At 39.7% G+C, this 25,368-nt stretch overlaps 2 protein-coding genes across 5 annotated transcripts in view; one reads left to right on the forward strand and one right to left on the reverse strand.

The window, feature by feature from the left end:
• The window catches only part of ATXN3 (ataxin 3), a 36,748-nt gene extending 11,819 nt beyond the window's left edge, over positions 1–24,929 (forward strand). For 3 of the 4 annotated variants that reach the window (XM_044917737.1, XM_044917739.1, XM_044917738.1), the window contains 7 exons: positions 4,067–4,154; positions 10,498–10,630; positions 11,281–11,447; positions 12,750–12,846; positions 16,424–16,453; positions 19,111–19,199; positions 24,434–24,929. In XM_044917737.1, coding sequence (XP_044773672.1) covers positions 4,067–4,154; positions 10,498–10,630; positions 11,281–11,447; positions 12,750–12,846; positions 16,424–16,453; positions 19,111–19,199; positions 24,434–24,528 — 699 coding nt within the window. In that variant the 3' untranslated portion in view covers positions 24,529–24,929. The remainder of the gene's footprint in view (positions 1–4,066; positions 4,155–10,497; positions 10,631–11,280; positions 11,448–12,749; positions 12,847–16,423; positions 16,454–19,110; positions 19,200–24,433) is intronic. The other variant, XM_021679642.1, reaches the window with a different exon arrangement.
• On the reverse strand, positions 7,195–8,126 carry LOC110571515 (cleavage and polyadenylation specificity factor subunit 5-like). The gene is given in 2 exon segments (XM_044917740.1): positions 7,195–8,078; positions 8,081–8,126. Coding segments are annotated over 2 exon segments (681 nt in total). The 3' UTR covers positions 7,195–7,443.
• Positions 24,930–25,368: the final 439 nt, after the last annotated feature.

The following is a 25,368-nucleotide window of genomic DNA, read 5'->3' on the forward strand; positions in this document are numbered from 1 at the left end:
ACTAGATGGTTCCATTTACATAAAGGTCTAGAAAATGCAAATTATTGGGACAGAAAGCAGATCGACCAGTGGTTTCCTGGGGATGAGGAAGGCAAGAAGCAGTGAGAGAGGAGGCTCATAAGGGGCGCCAGAAACTCTCTTGGTTGTGGTGATGGTTTCATGGGTGTATGGATATGTTAAACTTCAAATTGGACATTTTAGATGTGTGCAGTTTCTCGCATGTCAGTTACATCCCCGTAAAACTGTTTTTAAAAATAATACAGAGCAAAAAAGAAAATGAAATCAAGAATGAGTGCATTGGATTAAATCAATAAGCGATCACTCGAAAGCAGAAACCCTACCATTATCTTATAAGTCAACCACCTAGAAGCAGCTTCATGTGACATGGTTATTTCTAAAGGTCCCTCCTGAGTTACAAAGAGCAAGGAAGGCAGCGTGGCGTAGTAGAGGCTGACCTGAGTGGGGATCACCTCTAAGGAAAGACCAGCAGGACGCTGCCAAGACTATTTAACCTTTGGCTTTTATTTATATTTTTTTTAAAAAAATATGATCAAGTATTCCTTACTTCTTCTGTATAAGGTAATCACTGGATGTTTTTTTTTTTTTTTTTTTTTTTTTTAAAGATTTTATTTATTTATTTGAGACAGAGAGAATGAGATACAGAGAGCATGAGAGGGAGGAGGGTCAGAGGGAGAAGCAGACTCCCTGCTGAGCAGGGAGCCCGATGCGGGACTCGATCCAGGGACTCCAGGATCATGACCTGAGCCGAAGGCAGTCGCTCAACCAACTGAGCCACCCAGGCGCCCTCACTGGATGTTTTTAAGATCTGAAGACTTTGGTCCCAGAAGTTCCTTTATATTGATTTGCGTGTAAACTTAACATCATTATTTTGAGAGGTTTTAAAAATTTCAGTTCTTTATAAAATCTTTATTCAGATTTTATTTACGTATTTGTCAGAGAGAGAAAGAGAGTGAGAGAGCACACAAGCAGGGGGAGCGGCAAGCAGAGGGAGAAGCAGGCTCCCCGCTGAGCAAGGAACTCAATGCGGAACTCGGTCCCAAGACCCTGGGATCATGACCTGAACCAAAGGCAGACGCTTAACTGACTGAGCCGCCCAGACATCCCCAAAATTTTAGTTCTTTAAAATTGAATTTTCAGGGCACCTGGGTGGCTTAGTCGATTAAATGTCCAAGTCTTGGTTTTGGCTCAAGTCTGATCTCATGGTTTGTGAAATCCAGCCCACTGAGCAAGGAGTGCACTTGAGCATTCTCTCTCCCTCTGCCCCTCCCCCCACTCACACTCTTTCTCTCTCTCAAATAAATAAATAGACCTTTTTAAAAAAATATATAAATAAAACTGAATTTTCACATTTTAAATTACTTTGACAAATACAAGAAATGTTATGTTTTGACTTACCTTTGGCTCTAATTTATCTTTTTGTTTATAGTTATATTTTTCATTACACACTCTTTTGTATGAGTTAAAAAGATGACTGGAAAAGTTTCTTTTTTTTTTCTGTGTATTGTTTTTAATTCCAGTATAGTTAGCATACAGTGTTATATTAGTTTCAGGTGTACAATGTAGTGATTCAACAAGTCTGAAGGTTACTCAGTGCTCATCACAATAAGTGTATTCTTCATCTCCTTCACCTATTTCACCCATCCCCCACCGACCTCCCCTGTGGTAACCATCAATTTGTTCTCTGTAGTTAAGAGTCTGTTTTTTTTGGGTTGTCTCTTTTTTCTCTGTTCCTTTGTTCTGTTTCTTAAATTCCACATATGAATGAAATCATACATTATTTGTCTTTCTCTGACTTATTTCACTTAGCATTATGCTCTCTAGATCCATCCATGTTGTGGCAAATGGCAAGATTTCATTTTTTTTTTTTAAGATTCATTTATTTAGAGAGAGAGCATGAGTTGGGGGGGGAGGATCAGAGGGGGAGGGAGAGAGAATCTTAAGCAGACTCTGAGCTAAGCTCAGAGCCCGACTCAGGGCTTGATCTCTTGACCCTCAGATCATGACCTGAGCCAAAATCAAGAATCAGAGGCTTAAACGACTGAGCTCCCCCAGGTGCCCCAAGATTTCATTCTTTTTTATGGCTGAGTAATATTCCTCTGTGTGTATGTGTGTGTGTGTCTTCTATCTTTAGCTATTCATCTGTTGGTGGACACTTGGGCTGCTTCCATAATTTGGCTATTGTAAATAATGGTGCAGTAAACATAGAAGTACATATATCTTTTCAAAGTAGTGTTTTGGCATTCTTTGGGTAAATACCCAGTAGTGGAATTACTGGATTGTAGGGTAGTTGTATTTTTAATTTTTTGAGGAACCTCCATACTGTTCTCTGCAGTGGCTGCACCAGTTTGCATTCCCACCAGCAGAGCATGAGGGTTCCTCTTTCGCCACATCCTTGCCAACACTTGCTGTTTCTTGTGTTTTTGATTTTAGCCATTCTGACAGCTGCTATCTCATGGTAGTTTTGATATGCATTTCTGTGATGAGTGATGTTGAGCATCTTTTCATGTGTCTGTTGGCCATCTGCATGTTGTCTTTGGAGAAATGAATGACTGGAAAAGCATTATCTCTGTCAAAATCAAGGAAAAGCAATTGGTCATGATGCTGACAGTAATTTTTGAAACTTCTGTATCTTGTGGGTTAAATTAGGAGTCCTATGAAGTAGTGACTAAATGATTTTAATTACATGTGATAGTGGCTTAGTGATGTTTGTAAAATCAGTTGGCAATTATAAATTCTCTTCCTAGAATGTCTAGTTTTCTCACAATTGAAATATTTTTATATTTTATTTATTTAAGAGAGCAAGAGGGGGGGGCGCCTGGGTGGCTCAGTTGGTTAAGCGACTGCCTTCGGCTCAGGTCATGATCCTGGAGTCCCTGGATCGAGTCCCGCATCGGGCTCCCTGCTTGGCGGGGAGTCTGCTTCTCCCTCTGACCCTCCCCCCTCTCATGTGCTCTCTCATTCTCTCTCTGTCAAATAAATAAATAAAATCTTTAAAAAAGATTTTATTTATTTATTTGACAGAAAGGGGGTGGGAGAGCCCACGAGAGGGGGGAGGGTCAGAGGGAGAAGCAGACTCCCCGCCAAGCAGGGAGCCCGATGCGGGACTCGATCCAGCCACTCCCGTTTTTTGACCTGATTCATAGTCTGTCAAAAAAAAAAAAAAAAAATATGAATAAAAAAAAAAAAAAAAAAAAGAGAGCAAGAGGGAGGGAGAGCGCACACAGGAGCAGGGGGGGGCAGAGGGAGAGAGAATCCTTGAGCAGACTCTGCACTGAGCCTGGAGCCCAACATGGGGCTCAGTCTCATGACCCTGAGATCATAACCTGAGCTGAAACCAAGAGTTGGACGCTTAACTGACTGAGCCACCCAGGCACCCCTGAAATCTTTTGACCAAAATTAATCAGCAGTGGGAAAATTTTGTGTAGTTTCATTTTTCTTCAGTATAATGTGATTAGGATTTTTTGGGGCTGATACCTTGAAAAAAGATTTAATTACACCTATCAATAAAGATACGTTAAAGTACTATCAATTTCTATACTCTTTTTGGGAGTGGGAGATTTAAAATTTATGACTTAGGGGTGCCTAGGTGGCTTAGTCGTTAAGCATCTGCCTTCAGCTCAGGTCATGATCCCAGGGTCCTGGGATCGAGCCCCTCATCGGGCTCCCTGCTCCGTGGGAAGCCTGCTTCTCCCTCTCCCACTCCCCCTGCTTGTGTTCCCTCTCTCACTGTGTTTCTCTCTGTTGAATAAGTAAAAATCTTTAAAAAAAAAAAAATGACTTAAAGCAAAATTTTATTTTTAAAACATTTTTATTTTAAAACATTTTAAAACATTTATCAGCATTTAATACTGATAAATCTGCAACACCTATTTCAGTTTTTAAAAATCACAATACTTAATTACTTTAAAAAAATCTTGGTTTTACAGTGTTTTCGGTATTTAGATAGTCTTTGTAAGTTTAGATGGGTTATGTTTATTTTTAACATATGGAAGTTCCTTATTACTTATAATGTGCATTAACTTAAATATTTACAATTTTTTTCCAGTGGTTCAACTTGAATTCTCTCTTGACGGGTCCAGAATTAATATCAGACACATACCTTGCACTTTTCTTGGCTCAATTACAACAGGAAGGTAAATAAAGACTGACATTTTTATAATGTTATCTTTCAAAGTAGCTAAATAAAACTAGCTCTATTAGGTCTAAGTATAAAAATAACTGTTTTTATGGCAGTGAAATCATCTTGGTGAACTTTAATCTATGATTTGGGTGACACCATCCGGGCAGAATTTTCACTGACACTTCGCCCTCACCTGAGGATGCTGCTTCCTTAGCAGCCCCACTAAGTGATGGCTCTTTTTCCTTCCAGACCCCACAGACCCCAAGGGCTAAGAGTGGGGGGTGAGTATTCTTCTTGCTTCTCCTTGCCCCTCCTAGGCCACTATCTTTCACTTAAAACTCCAGCTCTTTTAAAATACCACACACACACACACACAAAAAAAAAAAAATTAAAAAACTAAAATAAAACACCTGACACTAGAGTAAACCCTCCCTCCTGCTCTTTTGCATTCATCTGTGATCCTCCTTTTCCACAGAAGATTTTTAGTCTGACTCGCTGTTCTCTCAACTTGAACTCCTTTTATCATTCTTAAGTGATTTCTACATCAAAAATTCACCCAATTCAGTACCTTGCTTTTTATTTTCAAAGATCATTTTCTTCCCTTTTGCCTTGCCATTACCAATAACTGTACCACCGTCAAATCCCAATCACAGGCATTTTACTCTTTGACAGTCGCCTTCTATTTTTATACCATATTTTCTCTGTTGTCTGTATCCAACAATTCTTTAAACCCTACCCAGGGACGCCTGGGTGGCTCAGTTGGTTGGGCCACTGCCTTCGGCTCAGGTCATGATCCTGGAGTCCTGGGATCGAGTCCCACGTCGGGCTCCCTGCTCAGCAGGGGGTCTGCTTCTCCCTTTGACCCTCACCCCTCTCATGCTCTCTCTCATTCTCTCTCTCAAATAAATAAATAAATACAATCTTTTAAAAAAATAAAAATAAACCCTACCCAAACGTTCCCCTTCCATCCTTACTTCCTGTCTGCCCCTGCTTATTTCTGTAACCCATCATTATAATCAATCTGATGCATGCCTCAACTCCTCTTTCCTTCCTTCTGTCATACTTTCATGACAAAATGCAAGCCCTGGTTAAAATCAGATCTTGGGCTTGTCCATTCCGGCATCAGAGCAGCTGAACATGGCTACAGATAACATAAAAAAAAACAGATGACTGGTTTTGCTTTAAATTTATGATCACAAATTTCAAAGGATCCTTTAGGGCTACTTGACATTCCTACTGTGTTTTTGTAGTAAGTTCACTTGTCACTCTCCAAGATCCTTATTTCCCAGTTCCTCTCTTCAAACCTCTGACCACTCCCCTCTCTCTCACTCCTAGCTTATGGCCTTCCTTTGTATTCCATTGACAAAACAGAAGCAATTAAAAGAGAACTTCCTGGGACACCTGGGTGGCTCAGTCGGTTGAGCGCCTGCTTTCTGCTCAGGTCATGATCCCGGGGTCCTGGGATCAAGTCCCGCATTGGGCTCCCTGCTCAGCGGGGAGCCTGCTCCCTCACCTGCTGCTCCCCCTGCTTGTGCGTGCTCTCTCTCCCTCTCTGACAAATCAAATTTTGAAAAAGAAAAGAAAAGAGAACTTCCCTGTCTTTCTACCAGCAAATCTGTCAGCTTGTCTGTATGTCAGCCTGTGTGTTGAGCCGAGTAAAGTAGGTGAATTGTCCCCTGCTCCTGACCAAAACCAACCTGTTCACTCTGGGACGGGATCCCAGCTCCTCTTACCTACTTGAGATCTTTGCTCTTGCTTTTGCCTTTCGCTTTCCTGCATGATCACTTCACCCCCTTTCTGTATTAGTCCTATCAGCAGAGAAATAAACCTTTTATTTCTATTCACCAAAAAAGAAAAAGCCTCTCTTTGATTCCAGGAAAGTCCAGCTGCCTGCCATTTTTATTTTCCCCTTAGACTCACCTCTGGCGTGTTGTCTCCTGTTCTTGAGCTCATTCCAGTCATACTGTCATAACCAGCATTTCACCAAAAAAGCCTTCTTCCCAAGGTTACCAGTGACCTTCACATTTGTATTCAATTCTCAGCCTGCCTTTTATTTGACCTCACTACTTGAGGGTATAGTTGATTATACCCTCATGTAGAACAGAACAAAACTTTTTCATTGAAAATTTCAAACAAATAGAGAAAATAATGTGATAGATTCTCATGTACCCTTTACCCAGCTTCAACAGTTATCTCATGGCTGATCTTGTTACACCCTTTTCTTTCCCCTGCTTATTTTGAGCATCTTATTTTCTCTGTAAAATGTTTAATAACAGATAACGCAGTAAGTGTTCACATCTCCAATCTCTTTGGTGTGTCTTAGGATTTTCACAGGTTAGCCAGTTTGAAATAAGGTTCATTAATTGCATTGATTGATATGTCTTCGAAGTCTAACTATAGGTTTCCTCTTCTCTTTTTTTTTCCCTTGTTTTTTGTTTTTGTTTTTGTTTTTTTAAGAAAATGGGTCATTTGTTCTTTCCCATGCTCTGAATTTTGCCGATTACATCTTTATTTTCCTCTGAGCCCTGGATACCCAACAGACTGGCCTTTAGAGTTTGAGGCTTGATCAGATTCAGGTTAATTTGGGGGCAGGGTGGGGAGACAGTGGAACACTTCACAGATGGTGTGGCACTTGATGTCTGGTTGTCTCTCTTTGTGATACGAGCAACTATTGATGATCAGTTCTTAGATCGATTATTTCATTAAGGGTTGCAAAAGGGTGGTGTTAGATTCCCATTGCGCCTTCCTGTATTAGCTGGATACTTGTACATAGATAAGCTTTGATCAGTGATTTGGTTACCCTGAAGTAGAGTTCATATGGGAAAAGCAGGATACATGTTCTTCCCTTTTATCACTTTTTAGGATGAGTTGGGTTTCATAGTGTCCTTCCTCCAAAGGTAACCAGTTAGTTGGGGTTTTCTTGTATGTCATGGTAAACTAAACCATCAAAACATAGTTCATGTGTTTCAGTCCATTGTAATTATTATTCATATTGATACTCAAATTGTCCCATGTGGACCAAGGGGAGCCTTTTTTTTTTTTTTTTTGAAGTTCATATTCTTTAATGTTGTACAAAAAAGTATGAGTAGAACCAAAAGTAAATTAAACATTATCACATTTGTTTACACCACTATCGAGTTCTTCATATTAACTTTACTATTCAAACAACAGAAAGTAGGTAGCAATTTAGGGACTGGGAAAGAGATAAAAACGAAAAAAAACTTTTCTACCATGTTTATTCTACACTGTGTATAGCTGTGCTCACAGAGACGGCTTCTTTTACTTCTCCACTGTGCAGGAATTCAGTTGTATATAAAATTGAACCTGCTCAGAAGCTGAGGGAGACTAGAAATGATGGGTCCATATCCTGGTGCATTATCATATAATTCAAACAACGGTGCAGCTACAAGCTTGTAATTTTTAGGGACTGCAAACAAGGCTTTCTCTTGAAGTTGAACCAAAAACAACTTCTTATGTTCCTTAGGTTTTGTAATATGTGCAGGAATATATGGGTACTGAGGAGGTTCAAAATTTGGTCTCCACCAGTTACCAATGCAGTCATCAATGACCCAGTCTTGCAGGACTCCATCCTGACGACCCAGTATCTCTGTCATTAAGCGTTTTAGTCCTTCAACTTCATCTTCTCCTGGGTTAAGTTCACCACCTGGTAATTTGAAGAAAGTTGTTCCCAGCTGTAGCAGTAACACATGTGGTAGCCGGTGCTCATGTACAATCAGAACCCCTTCTACAGTTCTTCTCATTCCAATTTTATCAAACTCCTCCCTCATGCGTTGAAATCTGGCTGCAACAGAGCTGTCCTTCTCATAGAGGGGCTCTTTTGTACCAAAAGTATAATTGGTAAGAGGGTACAGGTTGATGGTGCGCTCCAGGGTGAGGGGCTTGGTCTGCTGGATGTACTTGTTGCTGAACTGGTTGACCCCCGGGGCCAGCCGGTTTGTGAGCGATTGGGCGGCACCACGGACATGCTGGCGAGCTCGAGTACTTGCGGAGAGAGGAAGTGGGGCAGGCAGGGAGACTTTCCCTGTGCCGGTAGCGGTTATTTGCGTCCCCCTCAGCAGACGCCACCCGCCATTAACATGAGAGCGCAAGAGGAGGCCCAAGGGGAGCCTTTTGAAGTTGAGTCCTAGGTTTCTGAAATGACCACTGTAGCTTTTTGAAGGCTTTCTTTCTCATTAGACAAGATGTTTCAGGCTTACCTTGTATGTTTCTTGCCCTTTATGTTGCTGTGAAAGATCAGTCTGGGTACTAGCATGCTTATTGCTACTGGTTTTGTCATGTTGTTCTTTCCCATTTATATTTAGGATTACAGTATCTTTATTTCTTTGATTTCATATACTAGTAGGTTTTTTCTTTTATGCCTAAACCTTGGTACCTAAGTATGTCCTTCCTTCTTGAAATACTGTCCACACTTGGCTTCCAGGTCACTGTGCTCTGGTTTTCCTCAAATCTTGTTGGCCTCTTTCAGATTCCTTCTGTGGGTCTTACCCTTACTAATCTCTTGTGGTTGAAATGACCCAGAATGTCCCAAGAAATTGGACAATTTCTTGATTGTGTGCTGTCCTATTATTGTTGTTGTTGTTGCTATCCCATTATTTTAGATGTCATCTCTAAAAAAAATCTATATGCCCATAATTCCTAAACTTTTATCTTCTGCCTGCACATCTATCTTGAACACCAAACTCCTCACATTGACATCTCCACTTGGAAAGTCCAGGAAGCATTTCAAACTGAACGTGTCTGCAAAAGACTGATTTTTCTTCTCCCAATATATGCTGTCCCTCAGGTTTTCTGTTTTAGTCAGGCTCTCTCTTCTTGTACTCTAATTCCTGTACGTTATATTGATAAAGTAGCCCAGAGTGCCTTTTAAACAATGTAATGCATGTTACGGCACTTGCTCTCTTCATCCTTCAGTGTCTTCCCAGCATACTTAGTATGAAAGCTAACATCTTGAATAAAACCTGAGGTATTTACTGTGCCACCTGAACAAGACAGTTTCTGTTCTTCATGATGCTCTTCATGGAATGCCATGGTGCTGACACATTTACTTTAACATCTGGGAACAATTTTACTGTCATAAGACATGCTAGACCATCTGAACTCTGAGCACATTTTGTCCTTATTTTTATTTATTTATTTATTATTTTTTAAAGATTTTATTTATTTATTCATGAGAGACAGAGAGAGAGAGAGGCAGAGGCAGAGGGAGAAGCAGGCTCCCAAGGAGCAGAGAGCCTGATGTGGGACTCGATCCCAGGACCCTGGGATCATGACCTGAGCCAAAGGCAGACGCTTAACCATCTGAGCCACCCAGGCGCCCTTGTCCTTATTTTTAAAAAGTATATTAATCATATTATGTTCTTGTTCAAAAAATAAATATTAATGTACTGTTTTGAATTTTTCCATTAACAGTTCTTTTGATCTTTGTTCATTTGTTTCATTATCTTTTAATGCTCACAAAGGATATCCAGTAATAAGTACCAAAGTTTAAGAAAAATTTATGGTAGAAAAGCTTATATTGTTTAGAATGACTTAGGTATAGTCCACCCATGTTCAGTTTTTGTGTGGAGTATTTAGCTGGGAAAACTTTGGCTTTAAATCATATTTATAAAAAATTACACTGAATCAGTGTAATTCTTTCAAAATATGAACCATATCAGCAACACCTTGACTAGATTTTGAGCGTTGGTTTCCCAACTCCTGTTTTCAGTGAGGACGAGGTTGTGTGTGCGTGCGTGTGTGTCAGGGTGGGGAGGGCAGCTGTTTCTACAGATGATTCGTTTTACCTGTATTTCACATTATTACACACATTATCTGATTGTATTCTCACAACAGCCCTCTGAGGAAGGTACCAGTATCATCAGTTTAACAATTGCATAAACCAAGACATAGCTGGGTAAAGTGATTTACCAAAGACCATGCTCAGTCTTGGAATTGGAAGAGCTAGGACCAAAACCCTGGCCATCTGATTCCACATTCCTTGCTCTTCCCCACTCCTTTACCTGCCTCTCTGTTACCATTTAGTGAGTAGTCTCCTTGCTTCACACACTCTTTTGGTAGGGCCCTTTGTAGACATTATTTCATTTATTCCTCACAGTCACTCTATGAGATGGCTATTCCTGTCTTACAGATGAAGAAAGTGGGGCTTAGAGACTTTCAGTAGTTTGTCCTAGATCACCCTGCCAGTAAGTGTAAGAGACATTGTTTGTACCCAGGTCTTTCTCACTCTTCGGCTTGTATTCTTTCCACTCTACTGTGCTACCTTTCCATCTACTATCATTTTAACCTATTTTTAATCTCTTACTAGCTGTTTTAGTTTATTTTTACCTTTTTTTTAGGTTATTCTATATTTGTTGTTAAGGGTGATCTGCCAGATTGTGAAGCTGACCAACTTTTACAGATGATCAGGGTCCAACAGATGCATAGACCAAAACTCATTGGAGAAGAATTAGCACAACTAAAAGAACAGAGGTAAAATTAAGCCTGCAGTATGGAGTATATGTTAGTATTTCATTACAAGAATTGCACTTTCTTTTTCTTTTTCTTTTTAAAGATTTTGTTTTTTTAAGTAATCTCTGCATCTAGTGTGAGACTTGAACTCACAACCCTGAGGTCAAGAGTTGCATGCTCTACTAAGTCAGCCAGGTGCCCCAAGAGTTACATTTTCATGCTTACATTGGATGTGTGGTCCTTTTATTGGTGATTTTTTTTTTTAGCTCTCTTTTATTTTTAGTGAAGTTTTTTTGTTCAAACTTGAATCAACGCTTTGAATTACTTAATTAGCTTAGATGCACATCACAACACAATCTTCATATTATTAGATTATCTGCCAGAAAATGTGTAATTTTTGACTTACATAAACTCTTTGGGGGCAACTGGCTGGCTCAGTCAGTAGAGCATGGGACTCTTGATTGCAGGGTTGTGAGTTCAAACCCCACATTGGATGTAGAGATTACTTAAAAAAACAAAACCTAAGTTCGAGCCCCATGTTGGGTGTAGAGATTACTTAAAAATAAAATCTTAAAAAAATTACTAAAAAAAATCTTTCGTTTATAAGTGTCTCTGTGTTTTATTTAAAATAGAAGACTGATCTGCAGTTACTATCTGTTTTTGTTCTTTAGAGTCCAGAAAACAGATCTGGAACGAGTCTTAGAAGCAAATGATGGGTCAACCATGTTAGATGAAGATGAGGAAGATTTGCAGAGGGCTCTGGCTCTAAGTCGCCAAGAAATTGACATGGAAGATGAAGAAGCAGATCTCCGCAGGGCTATTCAGCTCAGTATGCAAGGTATCGACATTTGGATGTGTACTTCATTTGTTGTTGAAGGCTGATGCAGATTATTCTTATTTCCCCTGGAAGTTAATGTACTGTTGGTAGAAGTTCTTTGACAATTTCTGTAGAAGCAGTAATTATGTACATACATTAGCTATTCTTTTAGCTTTCTTATAATACAAATAACTTTTTACAACCTAAGTTATATTAGGACTAATTATATTTTTATTCTGGTTTTTCCATTTGGTTATAATACTGTACTAACATAACAATAAATGGAGCTTAATCTTTGTGGGCAAAAAGTCGGGAGGCCCTTACCCAGATCAGCTATTTACAAATGTATGCTGTTATATACAAAGGAAGGCCTGGGCAGAAAATATTTAAAAAGTCTAACACTTCGTGGCTGTGCAACTTAACAACTTAAGCCCACTTCGATGGGCCCACATGATAGTGACATAAGCCAAGTAGCAGAGGAGAATGAAGATGTATCCCCTTGGCAATCCAGGCAGAGGGAATTGTCAGGGATATAGCTCAAAGAGGCTTACTGAACGGTATGCATGGTTTTCTTTGGCAGTTTTGTTTTCATCTAATTAATGTGAATTTGCCTTTTACTTAATGAGATTACTCAATGGAATTTCTTAAATATCTAAATAAAATTGAGGTTACGTTAATATGAAGATTATCCTTTTTATCCTGAATTCTCATGCCTCCTGGCACACCTTGGAGTGCTTCATATGTGCAATCCCATTTTTGATTAGTAGAGCCCTGCTGGATTAGCCCAATAATTAACAGACAACAGCTTTTACAATTTTAGATATTTTTATGTCCTTCACTTTTCTTCCCGCTTTATTTCACCATCTGGGCAGGATCTCTGGTTGGTGCAGTTATTAAGTGAGAACAGGGACACACACTTAAGTTGGTATAGCATGCAACTATTTTAGGATAGAGGAATACAGAGAATGGGTTTACGGTCACCCACTTTAAGTTGTTTCTAGTTGAAAGTGCCCATTCATTTCTAGTAAGTTAAAGAGGGCACACAGGTGTGGTATTAATGGCTCTTCCTTCCAGGTTGGTTGTTGGACTTACATCCTCACATCCACTATATCACAGATGGGTGTGGACACAGGTTATATTTGAACTGCCTTATTCAGATTTGTCCTTGAGCGTTTCAGAGCCTTTCTTATAATTACAGAATAGTAGCACAACATTTTTAAGAAGAAAACTTTCAAAAATTTGCTCAAATAAGTATAAACAAAGCATTGCTTAAATTGGTAAATAAAATGATTGGTTTTTTGTTCTGTTTTCTTTTGTTTTCAGGTAGTTCCAGAAGTATATCTCAAGATACTCCACAGACATCAGGTACACATCTTACTTCAGAAGAGCTCCGGAAGAGAAGAGAAGCCTACTTTGAAAAGTAAGGTAGTTGGTACAATATTAAAATTGCATATTTAATGTGTACTTTGTTTTGTCTACAGTTTATACACATAGAGCTTTGGCTTAAACTATTTCATTTAGGATTCTCTCCTTTTAAAAGATTGGTTACCGCCTGAACCCTGTGAACATCTGAGTGTATTTTTTTAAAAATTTATGGCGAATGAACTGAAATGATACGGAGTTTTAGGGAATACCTTTGCCTCGATACCAGTTAAGTTTATATGAAATAAGGTGAAGGAAACCCAGTAAAATTTCAGTCATCAAAAGAAAATGGAGTTGGACCAAAGCAAGAACAATGCCTAATGAATGATCCTCTGGATGTGCTTCTTGGTTACCTGACCAACCCAGCAAAGTTCTTCTGTCAGTTAAAAGGAAAAACAGCATTGTGGTCAGGGAACACTCTCCCATCCCAGATAGAGGTGGTGGTTAATTGTTCTTAGTGCCTCTTATTGCCACTTCAGGGGTTACTGCAGGCCTGTTGGCATAGGGACGTGGGGACAAACCATAAATCTGAATCATCAGCTCCCAGAACCCAACTACACTATGTAAGTGCTCTCAAATTAGAAAATAAAAATGTCATCCTTTTCAGCAACTACCATTCACAAGTTGTCTTCCCTTTTTCTTTTTTTAAGGATAAAACTTTATTTTAAAGGTTACACAGTAGTCTTTAGATAGATATTCAGATCCTCTGATCCCAGATCAGAAACCAGAAGGCCCGAGGCTGAATCTGACCTCTTCCCTGTGTTTCTTCAATTCTGAGATGTACATATTTTCACATTTCAACATCTCTGCAATTGAGAAGCATCTTAAAATCATAGCTGGCAGTATTAGTGGGATCTACAATATTGGAGCATTTTACATTTGATGGTGTAATGAAGATAATATTTACCTTGTTTTCTGTTTTGTTTTTTTTAAGTCACAACTCAGAAGTATATGGAGGAAAGTTCTGATCAGCTGACATCCTCTTAATGTGAGATATTTCTAGTCTTTATTCAGTGATAGATTAATGGATTTAATTATATAAAATTTCAAAATAGTGCTTACTTATTAGTGCTTCACTTCCTTTCAGATTTTTAATTTTTTTAGTTTTTTAATTATGGTAAACTTCAAATATCTATAAAAATAGAGAAACCAGCATAATGAACCCCTGTTTACCTAACATTACCCAGCTTTAACAAATATCAGCACATGGCCAGTCATGGTTTTCTGTGCCCCGCATCTCTTCTGCTTTCCCCTCTCCCATTCCCAGGCTGGGATTATTTTGTGACAAATCTAAATTATTGTATCCTTTCATTCACTCTTTTGGAATATAGAGAAGTGTTATTGCCACACTGTAATGTTAATAATTATCACACGATAATTACTGGTAATTCTACAATATCATCAAACATCTAGTTAGTGTTAAAAAATAACTTAAGGGATGGGACGCCTGGGTGGCTCAGTCGTTAAGCGTCTGCCTTTGGCTCAGGTCATGATCCCAGGGTCCTGGGATCGAGTCTCACATCGGGCTCCTTGCTCAGTGAGGAGCCTGCTTCTCCCTCTCCCTCTGCTGCTCCCCCTGCTTGTGCTCTCTCTCTCTCTCTGACAAATAAATAAAAATCTTTAATAAATAAATAAATAAATAAATAACTTAAGGGGTGCCTGGCTGACTTAGTGGAGCATGCAACTCTTGATCTTGGAGTTTAAGTTCGAGCCCCACATTGGGTGTACATATTATTTAAAAATAAAATCTTTTTAAAAAAATTAAAACTGTTTAGTTAGATAAAAACCGATATTCTAGAAAATTTAAGACATATCAAAATTAAAAGAAAACAATCCTATCCTTTAATAATGAACGTTAGTATTTTGACACATTCTCTTCTAGTCATACAGACACACGTATGTTGTGTATTAGTTACATCCATTTTCCCGTCATAGTAAATAGTCTTTGTAATAGGCTGTGTGATATTTCATAAAATGAATGTATGTATCATAATTTATATGTGAACCTTTGATTTTTACTATTAGAATTAATAGTGCAATGAACAATCTTTGTACTAACCCTGTGCCTCAAACCTCTTATCATTTCTTCCAATTATTCTGAAATTTTTGGGTTAAAGGACAGAAACATTTTTTAAGGTCTTGGTACAGATTTCTAAACTGCTTTCCAGAACGTTCCCAAATCATACTTCTATCATGCTTATTTCACATTCCATTTTTTGCCAGATCAAATTGGTCCAAACAGACATACTTTATAGCGAAACTACAAAATTCGCAAGTAGATCTAAGAAAAAGAAAATTTTTTATACTTTAAAAAACAAATCCCTTTTTTATTTAAAAAAATTTTTTAGTTTTTTTTGGGGGGGGGAAGGCAGATTGAAAATATAGAACTTTTTAATAAATTTAATCTTTATAGTAGAAAGGATTTAAAATGTTTGAGCATCAGTGCAGCTCTTTCCCGGTTGGAGGATAGTTGACTGGGGAGGAAGGTGTGCGGTGATGGTTTCTAGCTTCAGCTTCATCCTCTGCCTCCTGGTCTGACCTTGAAAATACTGCTGGGAACTTAAGGAGAACTAGAGAATATTTTACAGAGTCACATGTTGCTGAGAAGCGTTAAGAGCTAACTTCTTGGTGTTTCTTTTCAGCATTGTCTAGCATTCAGAATCTTGTAGGACTCATTAGTAAAGGAGCTGAGAAATAGAATTAGTTTCCAATATGAGGACTTTCACTAGAATTCCTGATTACTGAAACTACAAGGTCCTTGTCTCTCTAGCTTCAGTCTTTGGGAACGTGGCCCTAAGGTTATTGAGCTAACTCTTTGTTTCTGACCTTCTCCAAACTGACCCTGGTGCTAACTTGTTACTCAAACAAATTTTGAATTCAAAATAAGGGTTTTTTTCCATTCAGATGGTTTATTTGTTACTCATTCACATAGTTTTTTTTCCTATACAGTATTTGAAGCTTCATGCCTAATGTAGTAACCACAGTATTCATGCATCAAGCATAAAAATACTGTTTAAACACCTACCTGTTACAAAGTCACAGTTAATGGGGGCGCCTGGGTGGCTCAGTTGGTTAAGTGTCCAACTCTTGACTTCAGCTCAGGTCATGATCTCAGGGTTGTGAGATCCAGCCCTGCGTTGGGCTCCCCGCTCAGCAGGGAGTCCGTTTCTCCCTTTCTCTCTCTCCCCTCTCTCTCTCTCCCTTTGCCCCTGCCCCCACTCGCGCATGCATGCACTCTCTCCCTCTCTCTAAAATAAATCCTAAAAAAAAACCAACAACAAAGTCATAGTTAATGAATGAGTGTTAAGTAATATGTTCACAGCCGAGATATATTTTTCCAGTAGTAATATCTAAATCCATTTTAAAACCTATTAAAAAAACATATTAAAACCTATTATAAAACCCCAAGTAAAACTCTTACTATATCAGCAATGTCACTATAAAACCTACCTTAAAAACTCACAAACTGAGCATCAAATTAGGCAATGTGTGTAAAACTATTGTTAAACCATAAAGTATTCCACAGATATCTTTGTATTTTTTTTTTTTAAGATTTATTTATTTGACAGAGAGAGACAGCAAGAGCAGGAACACAAGCAGGGGGAGCGGGAGCGGGAGAGGGAGAAGCGGGCTTCCCGCCAAGCAGGGAGCCCAATGTGGGACTCGATCCCAGGACTCTGGGATCATGACCTGAGCCGAAGGCAGACGCTTAATGACTGAGCCACCCAGGCACCCCGATATCTTAATATTTTAATGTCTTCTCCAGGTGTAGCTCTGAAACGATGCAGATTCTTTTCTTCTGTTACTAAAAACGTGTTTCCCAACAAAGAGGGAATTACTGGGCATTCTCTTTATGGTCATGGATTGCTGTGATTTTTTGATTGTCTAACACTTGAGCCACCACCTCAGTGGCATGGCATAACAGGATTCAGTTTAAGAAACAAGCTAGTAGGGACACCTAGGTGGCTCAGTCAGTTAAGCATCTGCCTTCAGCTCAGGTCATGATCCCAGGGTCCTGGGATCGAGCCCCACATCGGGCTCCTTGCTCAGCAGGGAGCCGGCTTCTCCCTCTGCCTGCCGCTCCCCCTGCTGTGCTCTCTTTCTCTTTCTCTCTCTCTCTCTCTCTCGCGCGCGCGCACACACGTACATTCTCTAGCAAATAAATAAATAAAATCTTTTTTTTAAAAAAAGAAAGAAAGAAACAAGCTAGTAGAAGTATTTTAAACAGGAAAGTAGTACAGAAACTCGGGGATTACACAGTCTCAGGAAGAGCTGGAGGTGCAGTCTGTAGGCCAGGCTTCCGGAATTCCACAAACCTACTTGTTCGAAGAGCTGCATCCACTGCCCCAGTTGGCATGATGGGGAGTCGGGATATGGAGTTGAAGAACACACTGCTCTAGCTGTGGTCCTAGGATCAGGAAGCTGCCACCACAGTTGCCTAGACATGGGAACACGAAGTCTAGCCCCGACTGCAGCTGCCATGAAGCAGAATCCTGGGACAGGCAGCTCCTTGACTTTACTTGCCAGCAGAGAACAGCCAAAGCAGCAGGGGGATAGCTGTGTCTCATCTCTGCGAGGGCTTAATTGATAACCAGAATCCTAGCTGCTGAGAGACCTAAGATGTTGTTTTTAGCTTTCTGGCCTCTATGATTCCGAGGCCACATTCAAAGCCACAGCGGGAATGGTGCTGACTTGCTGTTGGAACATGTTGCATTTTACTGTGTCATCAAATATGAAAGGTGTCAAAATTGTTTCAAGTTTGGCAATTCATTTACTTCTCACTTTTCATAAATTTAAAGTAGAATAAAGATTATCCCTCTAAGGTCACTGCCTCACCTACCATGCTCTTGTGTTCTGACATATTGTCTTGATTGGAGGGGGAAAGGGCATGGAGAGAGATCGGATGGGCCAAGATTCCTCCTGCCTCACAGCCTATCTGTCTCATGCACATCTTAGATTCAGGGTATGCTGATGGGAGCATCCTGCCCTCTTGTGCATCATTAGCCACGCATGCCTGAGAATAAACCGAGAGAGATGTCAGTATACTTGGGTTTTCTTTGGTACTCATATTTAAAACAGAAGATTGAGATTCTAGGGGGAAAAAAGTGTGCTATTCTTATTAATAGTGTTACTGGTAAATTTAAAATACTGGTTCCTTTAAAAATCCTTCCAAGCATTTTTTTAAAAGCTATGGCTTCTCAGAGTATCAGCTGTTTGTAAGTTTTGTTTAATTTTCAACATATATGTGTGTATGATGTGAAATAATTTGAAATTTACGTACAAGCAGAAATAGTTCACAGAACTCCTTTATACCCTTTGCCCAAATTCCCCAATTGTTGACATTTCTGAGGGATTTGAGAATAACGTGCAGACATGATCTCCCATTACATCTCAGTACTTCAGTGTGTATATTTTTACATACAAGGACACTGTCCTACATATTTACATCATAACCATCATGTTTAAAAGTTTTAAAATGTGGATTTTTCTGAGATTGTTTTTCCATCTGAAAAAAATACAGGGAAAATTTATTTTAATGCAATAAATGGTACTGAAGCTTGATCATGCACCTTAAAAAGTTAATTCTTTCATTCATCAAGTATTTGGTGAATGTCTACCATGTGACAGGCACTGTTTTAGGCACTTGGGAAACAAGATAAGGTTTGTGCTCTTGTTAGCTGGTGCTCAAAAGAGGGAGACACAGAATATCAGATGGTGATAAGCTGATGCCAGAAATTGAAAGGGAACAGCGATGAGATAGTGAGGATGCCTGGAGGCTGCTGCAGGTGGCTGGTCAGAAAAGGTCTCTCCAAGGACATGCTGAAGCTCAGAGCTGAATGACAAGGAGGAGCCGGCCATGGAAAGAGCATGTTAACTTGCATGGTAATGGGGATGGCTTTATATTCTCAAAGGTGCTTATTTTTAGTGACTTCCAACGATATTAAGGATCTGTAAAGCAACACATTTGCATAAGAATAGGTACCAGCAAATGCTTGTGTTTATGTGTTCTGTTGTGGTAAAAATCTTTACCTATTAATTTGTCTCATAATTCAGATTTTATACCTAGGTTTCCTAGGATCGACACTGTGATACCTTTAAGTAACATAAATCAGACTGATGGCTCTGGCATTCTTTTGTAGAGCTCGTGGCAATGACTCTTGTTTTGTGGAACCTTGTATTTTCCATGTGAATACTTTCTCTCATGGCATATTTATTCTTAGGGTTTGTTTTTTTAATGCATATTCACTTTTGACTGTTTCAGGCAGCAGCAGCAACAGGATCCACCGGGGCAGCTTTCACAGCCAAGTGAGAGGCCGACCACAAGTTCAGGAGCACCAGGCAGTGATCCAGGTATGCGTCTCCGACCATGCTCGGACATAGGCTCCCTGTGATTTTGGCTTTACAGGCTTTTTTCTCCCCTCTTTAATTATACTGAAGCTCTTGTATGAATTCGTAATCTGCTAAATATCCTTAGATTAAGAAGCAGCAGACTAGAGCACTCAGTGAATATGTTGCTTTAAAATTACAAACAACACTTGCAACTTTACAGTAATTAATACACTCTCCAAAAATTCCTCAGAGGTAATGGATATTAGTAGGTGGAAGATGAATACATTTTACCACCTGGAAAACTAAAACACCCAAGTGTAGTCTAAATAACAGGCAATCTAGAATTATCTATGAGGCCTTGGTTTAATAGGTCTTAAACTTTGGCCAATTATTGGTAGTACAAATTGAGTAAGAAAACAACTGTATGTGACAAAGGCCAAAGGCCTTATAAGCAGACCATGTAAAGAACTCTCAGACGGAAAGGGGAAAATTCAGGTGGGTGAAGGGCTAGAATAGATACTTCACCAAAACATATGGTTGACAAATAAGCACATGAAAATATGGTCAGTAATTGATAATCATTAGGGAAATGCAAATTAAAAATACAAAGAGATACCATTACACACCCAATTATAAGAATGGCTTAATAAAAAAATAAAATTGACAGCACCAAATGCTGTCTAGGATCAGAGCAACTAGACACCCATACATATAAAATGGAACAGCAACTTTGGAAAACGGTTTAGTATTTTCTTATAAACTTAAATGTACACTTAACCATGTGATTCAGTAGCCCCACTCCTAGGTATGTAACCAAGAAAAAAAGAAAACGTAAGTTCACAGAAAAACTTGTAGGTGAATGCTTACAGCAGCTTCATTTGTAATTATCAAAAACTAGAAGTTACCTAACTGTTGTCCTTCGGGGTGAATGGATGCACAAACTGTGGTACTTGCAAATAATGGACTACTGTTTAACAACAAAAAGAATGAACTGGTGCTTTTTCCTATTCCTCCTACAGTTTACGGCTAACAACCGTGGACGTTTATAGCAAACAAATGTAAGAAAAATCTGAAAGGTAAAAAGAAGACAGGTTGTGTAGGAGGCTCAAGGACCAGAGGAATGACATAGTGGTGTGTAGCCTGGGTTTTTTTTTTTTTTAAAGATTTTATTTATTTATTTGAGAGAGAGAATGAGATAGAGAGAGAGAGCACATGAGAGGGGGGAGGGTCAGAGGCAGAAGCAGACTCCCCGCCGAGCAGGGAGCCCGATGCAGGACTCGATCCAGGGACTCCGGGATCATGACCTGAGCCGAAGGCAGTGGCTTAACCAACTGAGCCACCCAGGCGCCCCTGTCTCACATATTCTGAACTTGGTGCTGAAGAAGCCACAGCAGAGACGAAGTAAAGCCTGTTCTATGTAGTCAAAAGGTACTACCTAGCAAGTAAAATTAGATAATAAATACTCTATTCTAGCCAGACAGAATTAGGTAAATAAACTGGCCTTAACTGTCACCCCACCCCATCGGCACAGGCCAAGTAGGAGCGTAGACTGGTACCCCACCTGGCAGGAATGAGGTGTATCTCCTGCTTCCGCTGGCCAGGGTGATGTCAGAGAAAGCCAAGTGGGGAGCTGGGACTTCGGTTCCCTCCAGGAGACAAGGAAGGGCCCTTCCCCATGGTGTCCGTGGTCACAGGGAGCCTAGACTTCCACCCAGCGATACAATATGGAGGCGTCCCCCTGGCTTCCCGCCTGGGTGGTTTCAGAAGAGGCCCAGCGGAGAATCAGGAGTTACTGACTCGAGGCAGTAACAAGACCACACCCAGAAGGTCAGTGAGAAGCAGTAAGGAGGCATTCCTACCCCTTCCGGTCAGGGAGATAGCAGTGGAGGACAGTGGGGAGCCAGAACTCCCACGTGTGCACGGCAGTAATGATCACACACACGCTCCCCCTCTCTGGCCGCAGCAGGGCGGCATCCATCTCCCCCATGGTGCTGTGTCAGAAGAAGCCTGCTAAAAGAGGAGATTTAAGTAAGACTCACAGTCTTGTAACATGCAACACGGCAGATGTTCAGGATTTGGTCAGAAGTGTTACCATACCAAGAGCCAGGGAGAATTGAGAAAAGACAGTTCATAGACACCATCACCAAAATGACACTGATATCAGAATTAATCTCACAAGGATTTTTAAAGCAGCCATCATATAAATGCTAAACAGCAATTACGAACTGCTTAAAACATGAAGAAATAGACAGCTTCGAGAAAGAAAGAAGGTATAAAGGTGAACTAAATGGAAATTTTAGAACTGAAAAATAACAGTACCTGAAATTTGGAAATGCAGTGGATGGATCCAATAGGTGAATGGAAGGACAGAGGAGAGACTCTGTGAACTTGAATACAATAGAAATTACCCATTCTGAGCAACAGAGAGAATTAGACTGGAAAAAATTAACAAAGCCTCGATACCTGTGGGACTATAGTAGAAGATCTAATGTGCCATGGGAATCCCAGGAGATGAGAAGGAGGGTGCAGCTGAGAAAATATTTGAAGACATAATGGCTGAAAATCCCCAGCTTTGGCAAAAGATCTAAAACTACAGAATTGTGGCACCTGGGTGGCTCAGTAGTTTAAGCGTCCGACTCTTGATTTTGGCTCAGGTCATGATCTCAGGGTTGTAAGATCGAGCCCCATGTCGAGTTCCACACTGCGCATGAAGCCTACTTTAAGATTCTCTCTCTCTTCCTCTCTGTCTGCCCCTCCCTGCCTAAAAAATTAAATAAACTACAGAATTAAGAAGGTAATTAAGAATTAAGGAGTAAGCCTCTAACAGTTAAGCCCAAAGAAATTTATGCCAAGACATCATAGTCTAGCTTCTGAAAACTGAACAAAAGAGGAAAATCTTAAAACCGGCTAAAAACATCTTGCCTATAGCAATTTGTATGACAGCACATTTCTCATCTGAAATTACGGAGATCAGTAGGAAGTGGCACAACATTTTTTTTGAAGATTTATTTATTTTAGAGAGAGCACGCGCATGCATGCATAAGCAGGCGGAGGGGCAGAGGGAGAGAGAGAGAGAGAATCTTCAAGCAGATTCCCCACTGAGCACAGAGCCCAACGCAGGGCTTAGTCTTGTGACCCTGAGATCATGACCTGAGCCAAAATCAAGAGTCGGATGCTTAACCAACTGAGCCACCCAGATGCCCTTCATTTTTCAAGTGCTGGAAAGAAAAAACAACCCAGGGGCACCTGGGTGGCTCAGTTGGTTAAGCATCTGCCTTCAGCGCAGGTCATGATCCCAGAGTCGTGGGATTGAGTCCTGAGTCGGGATCCCTACTTAGTGGGGAGTCTGCTTCTCTCTCTTCCTCTGCCCCTCCCCCTTGATGGTGCTCTCTCTCTCTCTCCCTCTCAAATAAATAAAATCTTAAAAAAAAGGGGGGGGAGAAAAAAACAACCCAGAATTCCTAGTGAAAATTTCAGGAATGAAGAGAAAAATTAGAATTTCTCACCGGTGGACCCATCCTAAAATAATGGCTAAAGGAATTAATCTGGGAACATCAGAAAGAAAAAAAAGAAGGGGTGCCTGGGTGGCTCAGTTGGTTAAGCAACTGCCTTCAGCTCAGTTCATGATCCTGGAGTCCCGGGATCGAGTCCCACATCGGGCTCCCTGCTCAGTGGGGAGTCTGCTTCTCCCTCTGACCCTCCCCCTCTCATGCTCTCTGTCTCCCATTCTCTCTCTCTCAGATAAATAAATAAAATCTTTAAAAAATAAAAAAATGAAAAAAAAAGAATAGTAGAAAGAGTAAAAATATGGGTAAACAATAGATATTCCTCTCCTTTTGAGTTTTCTAAATTATATTTGATGATTGAGGGAAGAATTAGAATATTGATTTTGTTCTTAGTGTATATGTAGAAAATATTTAAGGCAATTACATTATAAATGGGAGAGTAAAAGGAGGTGAGGTTTCTACGTTTCATTTCAACTGTTACAGCCATTCTGGAAAATAGTTTGTCAATTTCTTTAAAAACTGAACTTGTACTAACCATATAACCCAGCAGTTAGACTCCTGGACATTTATCCCAGAGAAATGAAAACTTACCTGTCCATGCAAAAACTTGTACACAAATGTTCATAGCAGCTTTATTTCTCAATCTGGAAACAACCAAAATGTCCTATAGGAAGGTGAACAGTTAAACAAATGGTAGTACATCTGTGGAATACTACTCAGGACTAAAAAGAAACCAGCTCTTGATACATGCAACAATTTGGATGAGTCTCAAGGGCATTATGCTGAGTGCAGGAAAGATCTCTTAGAGTGTGATTATATTTGTGTAACATTCTAAAAATGACAAATTTGGGGGCACCTGGGTGGCTCAGCTGGTTAAGCATCTGCCTTCGGTTCAGGTCATGATCCCTGGGTCCTGGGATCAAGTCCTGCATCGGGCTCCTTGCTCAGCAGGGAGCCTGCTTCTCCCTCTGCCTCTCCCCCTGCTTGTGCTCTCTCTCTCTCTCTCAAATAAATAAAATCTTTTTTAAAAATTAAAATAAAAAATAAAAATGACAGATTTGTAGAGATGGAGAACAAATTAGTGGCTGCCTGCAGTTAGGAAAAGTGGGGGCAGAGAAGTGGGTGTGAGTCAAAAGGGACAGCAGGAAAGAGATCTTTGTGACACTTGAACAGTTCTCCCTCCTGATTGTGGTGCTGGTGGTTACAGGGATCTAAATGTGTGATGAAATAGCATAGAACTACACACAACTTTGTACCAATGTCAATATCCAAGTTTTGGGTTAAGCTATAGTTACCTAGGATTTAACTATTCTGTGAAATTGAGCTGAAATGTACACAGGGTCCCTCTGAACTATATTTGCAACTTCCTGTAAATAAATTATTTCAAAACAAAATTTGACAAATTATATGTATATATACACACACACGCATATATGTATGCACAACTAAGTAAAATCTTTTACTTGGCATAATGCACTTGTTTTGAAATACAGAATAAATGTATTATGGGGATTGACCACAAAGGGGCGGTGGAGCATTTCCGTATCTGGGTGGTAATGGTAGTTATACAGCTCTGTGTATTTGTCAAAACTTACAAAACTGTAAAAGAGTGCATGTTGCTTTACGTAAGTTTTAAAAATCAAAAAAGGAAGCTATAGTAGTTAAACATACATTTTCTAAGAGCTTACCTTTTGATGACTTTGAGAATTTTCCAGAAATGTCTGAGATGCTTGTTTTCTTTCCCAACAGGAGATGCTATGAGTGAAGAAGACATGCTTCAGGCAGCTGTGACCATGTCTTTAGAAACTGTTAGAAATAATTTCAAAACAGATGGGAAAAAATAATACCTTTTACAAATCATTTAGATATTCATACTTTCCAACATTATTATTCTGTGTGGTTACAGCATAGAGGGTCCATTTTAGTAACGTGTCAAACGATGTTCAACAGAGGTGATAAGACTTTTAGGTGGTTTGCAACAAAAAGATGAGAAAGTGGAAAAATGAGTCAATTGTAGGACTAAATAGTGATCCTCCAAACACTAGCCAAAGAGGCATTTAGCAATTAAAGAAATTTAAAATAGTTTTCTAAATGTTCCTTTTTCTTTTTGAGTGTGCAATATCTAACATGTCTAAAATTAGGGCATTTTTCTTGGATCTTTTTGCAGACCAACTAATTAGCTCTTGCCACAGAACTTTTTCCATACGTGTTCTTCTCATCCTTTCGGTTCGGGTTGCTTGACTCACTTTCCATCATCTCATAGTTGCTTTTCTTTCTCATTAAGCAAGTTAACCATTTAGGACAGTGTCTCTTTTCTGTGTTGATAGTAGTACAGTTCCAGAAGGATTCGCTGCTTTCCCTCCAATTATGTAGCTTGCCCTTGGATGTTTTCTCATGTTATTTCTCTGATCACAATTTCTTTGATACTTGGTTTTCCTTACTTTTCTACAGCTCTTTTGAAAGATGGTAATCTTTCTTGAGGTTTTGCTTTTTAAGCCCTCTAAGATGGGATCATTAGTTCATGATACTGGTGCATTCCGAAACTCTGAAATCAACTCTGCACAAGTATTTGAGAATAAATGAGAATTTTTTTTAATGTGTGAGCACATCCTTTTCCAGATGTTTTATGAATGTCTTCTCAATTATGTTAGACCGTCACAGCTCTACTGAGACCTTTTCTCCTG

The sequence above is a fragment of the Neomonachus schauinslandi genome, chromosome 9 (genome assembly GCF_002201575.2).
Source record: "Neomonachus schauinslandi chromosome 9, ASM220157v2, whole genome shotgun sequence".
NCBI lineage: Eukaryota > Metazoa > Chordata > Mammalia > Carnivora > Phocidae > Neomonachus > Neomonachus schauinslandi.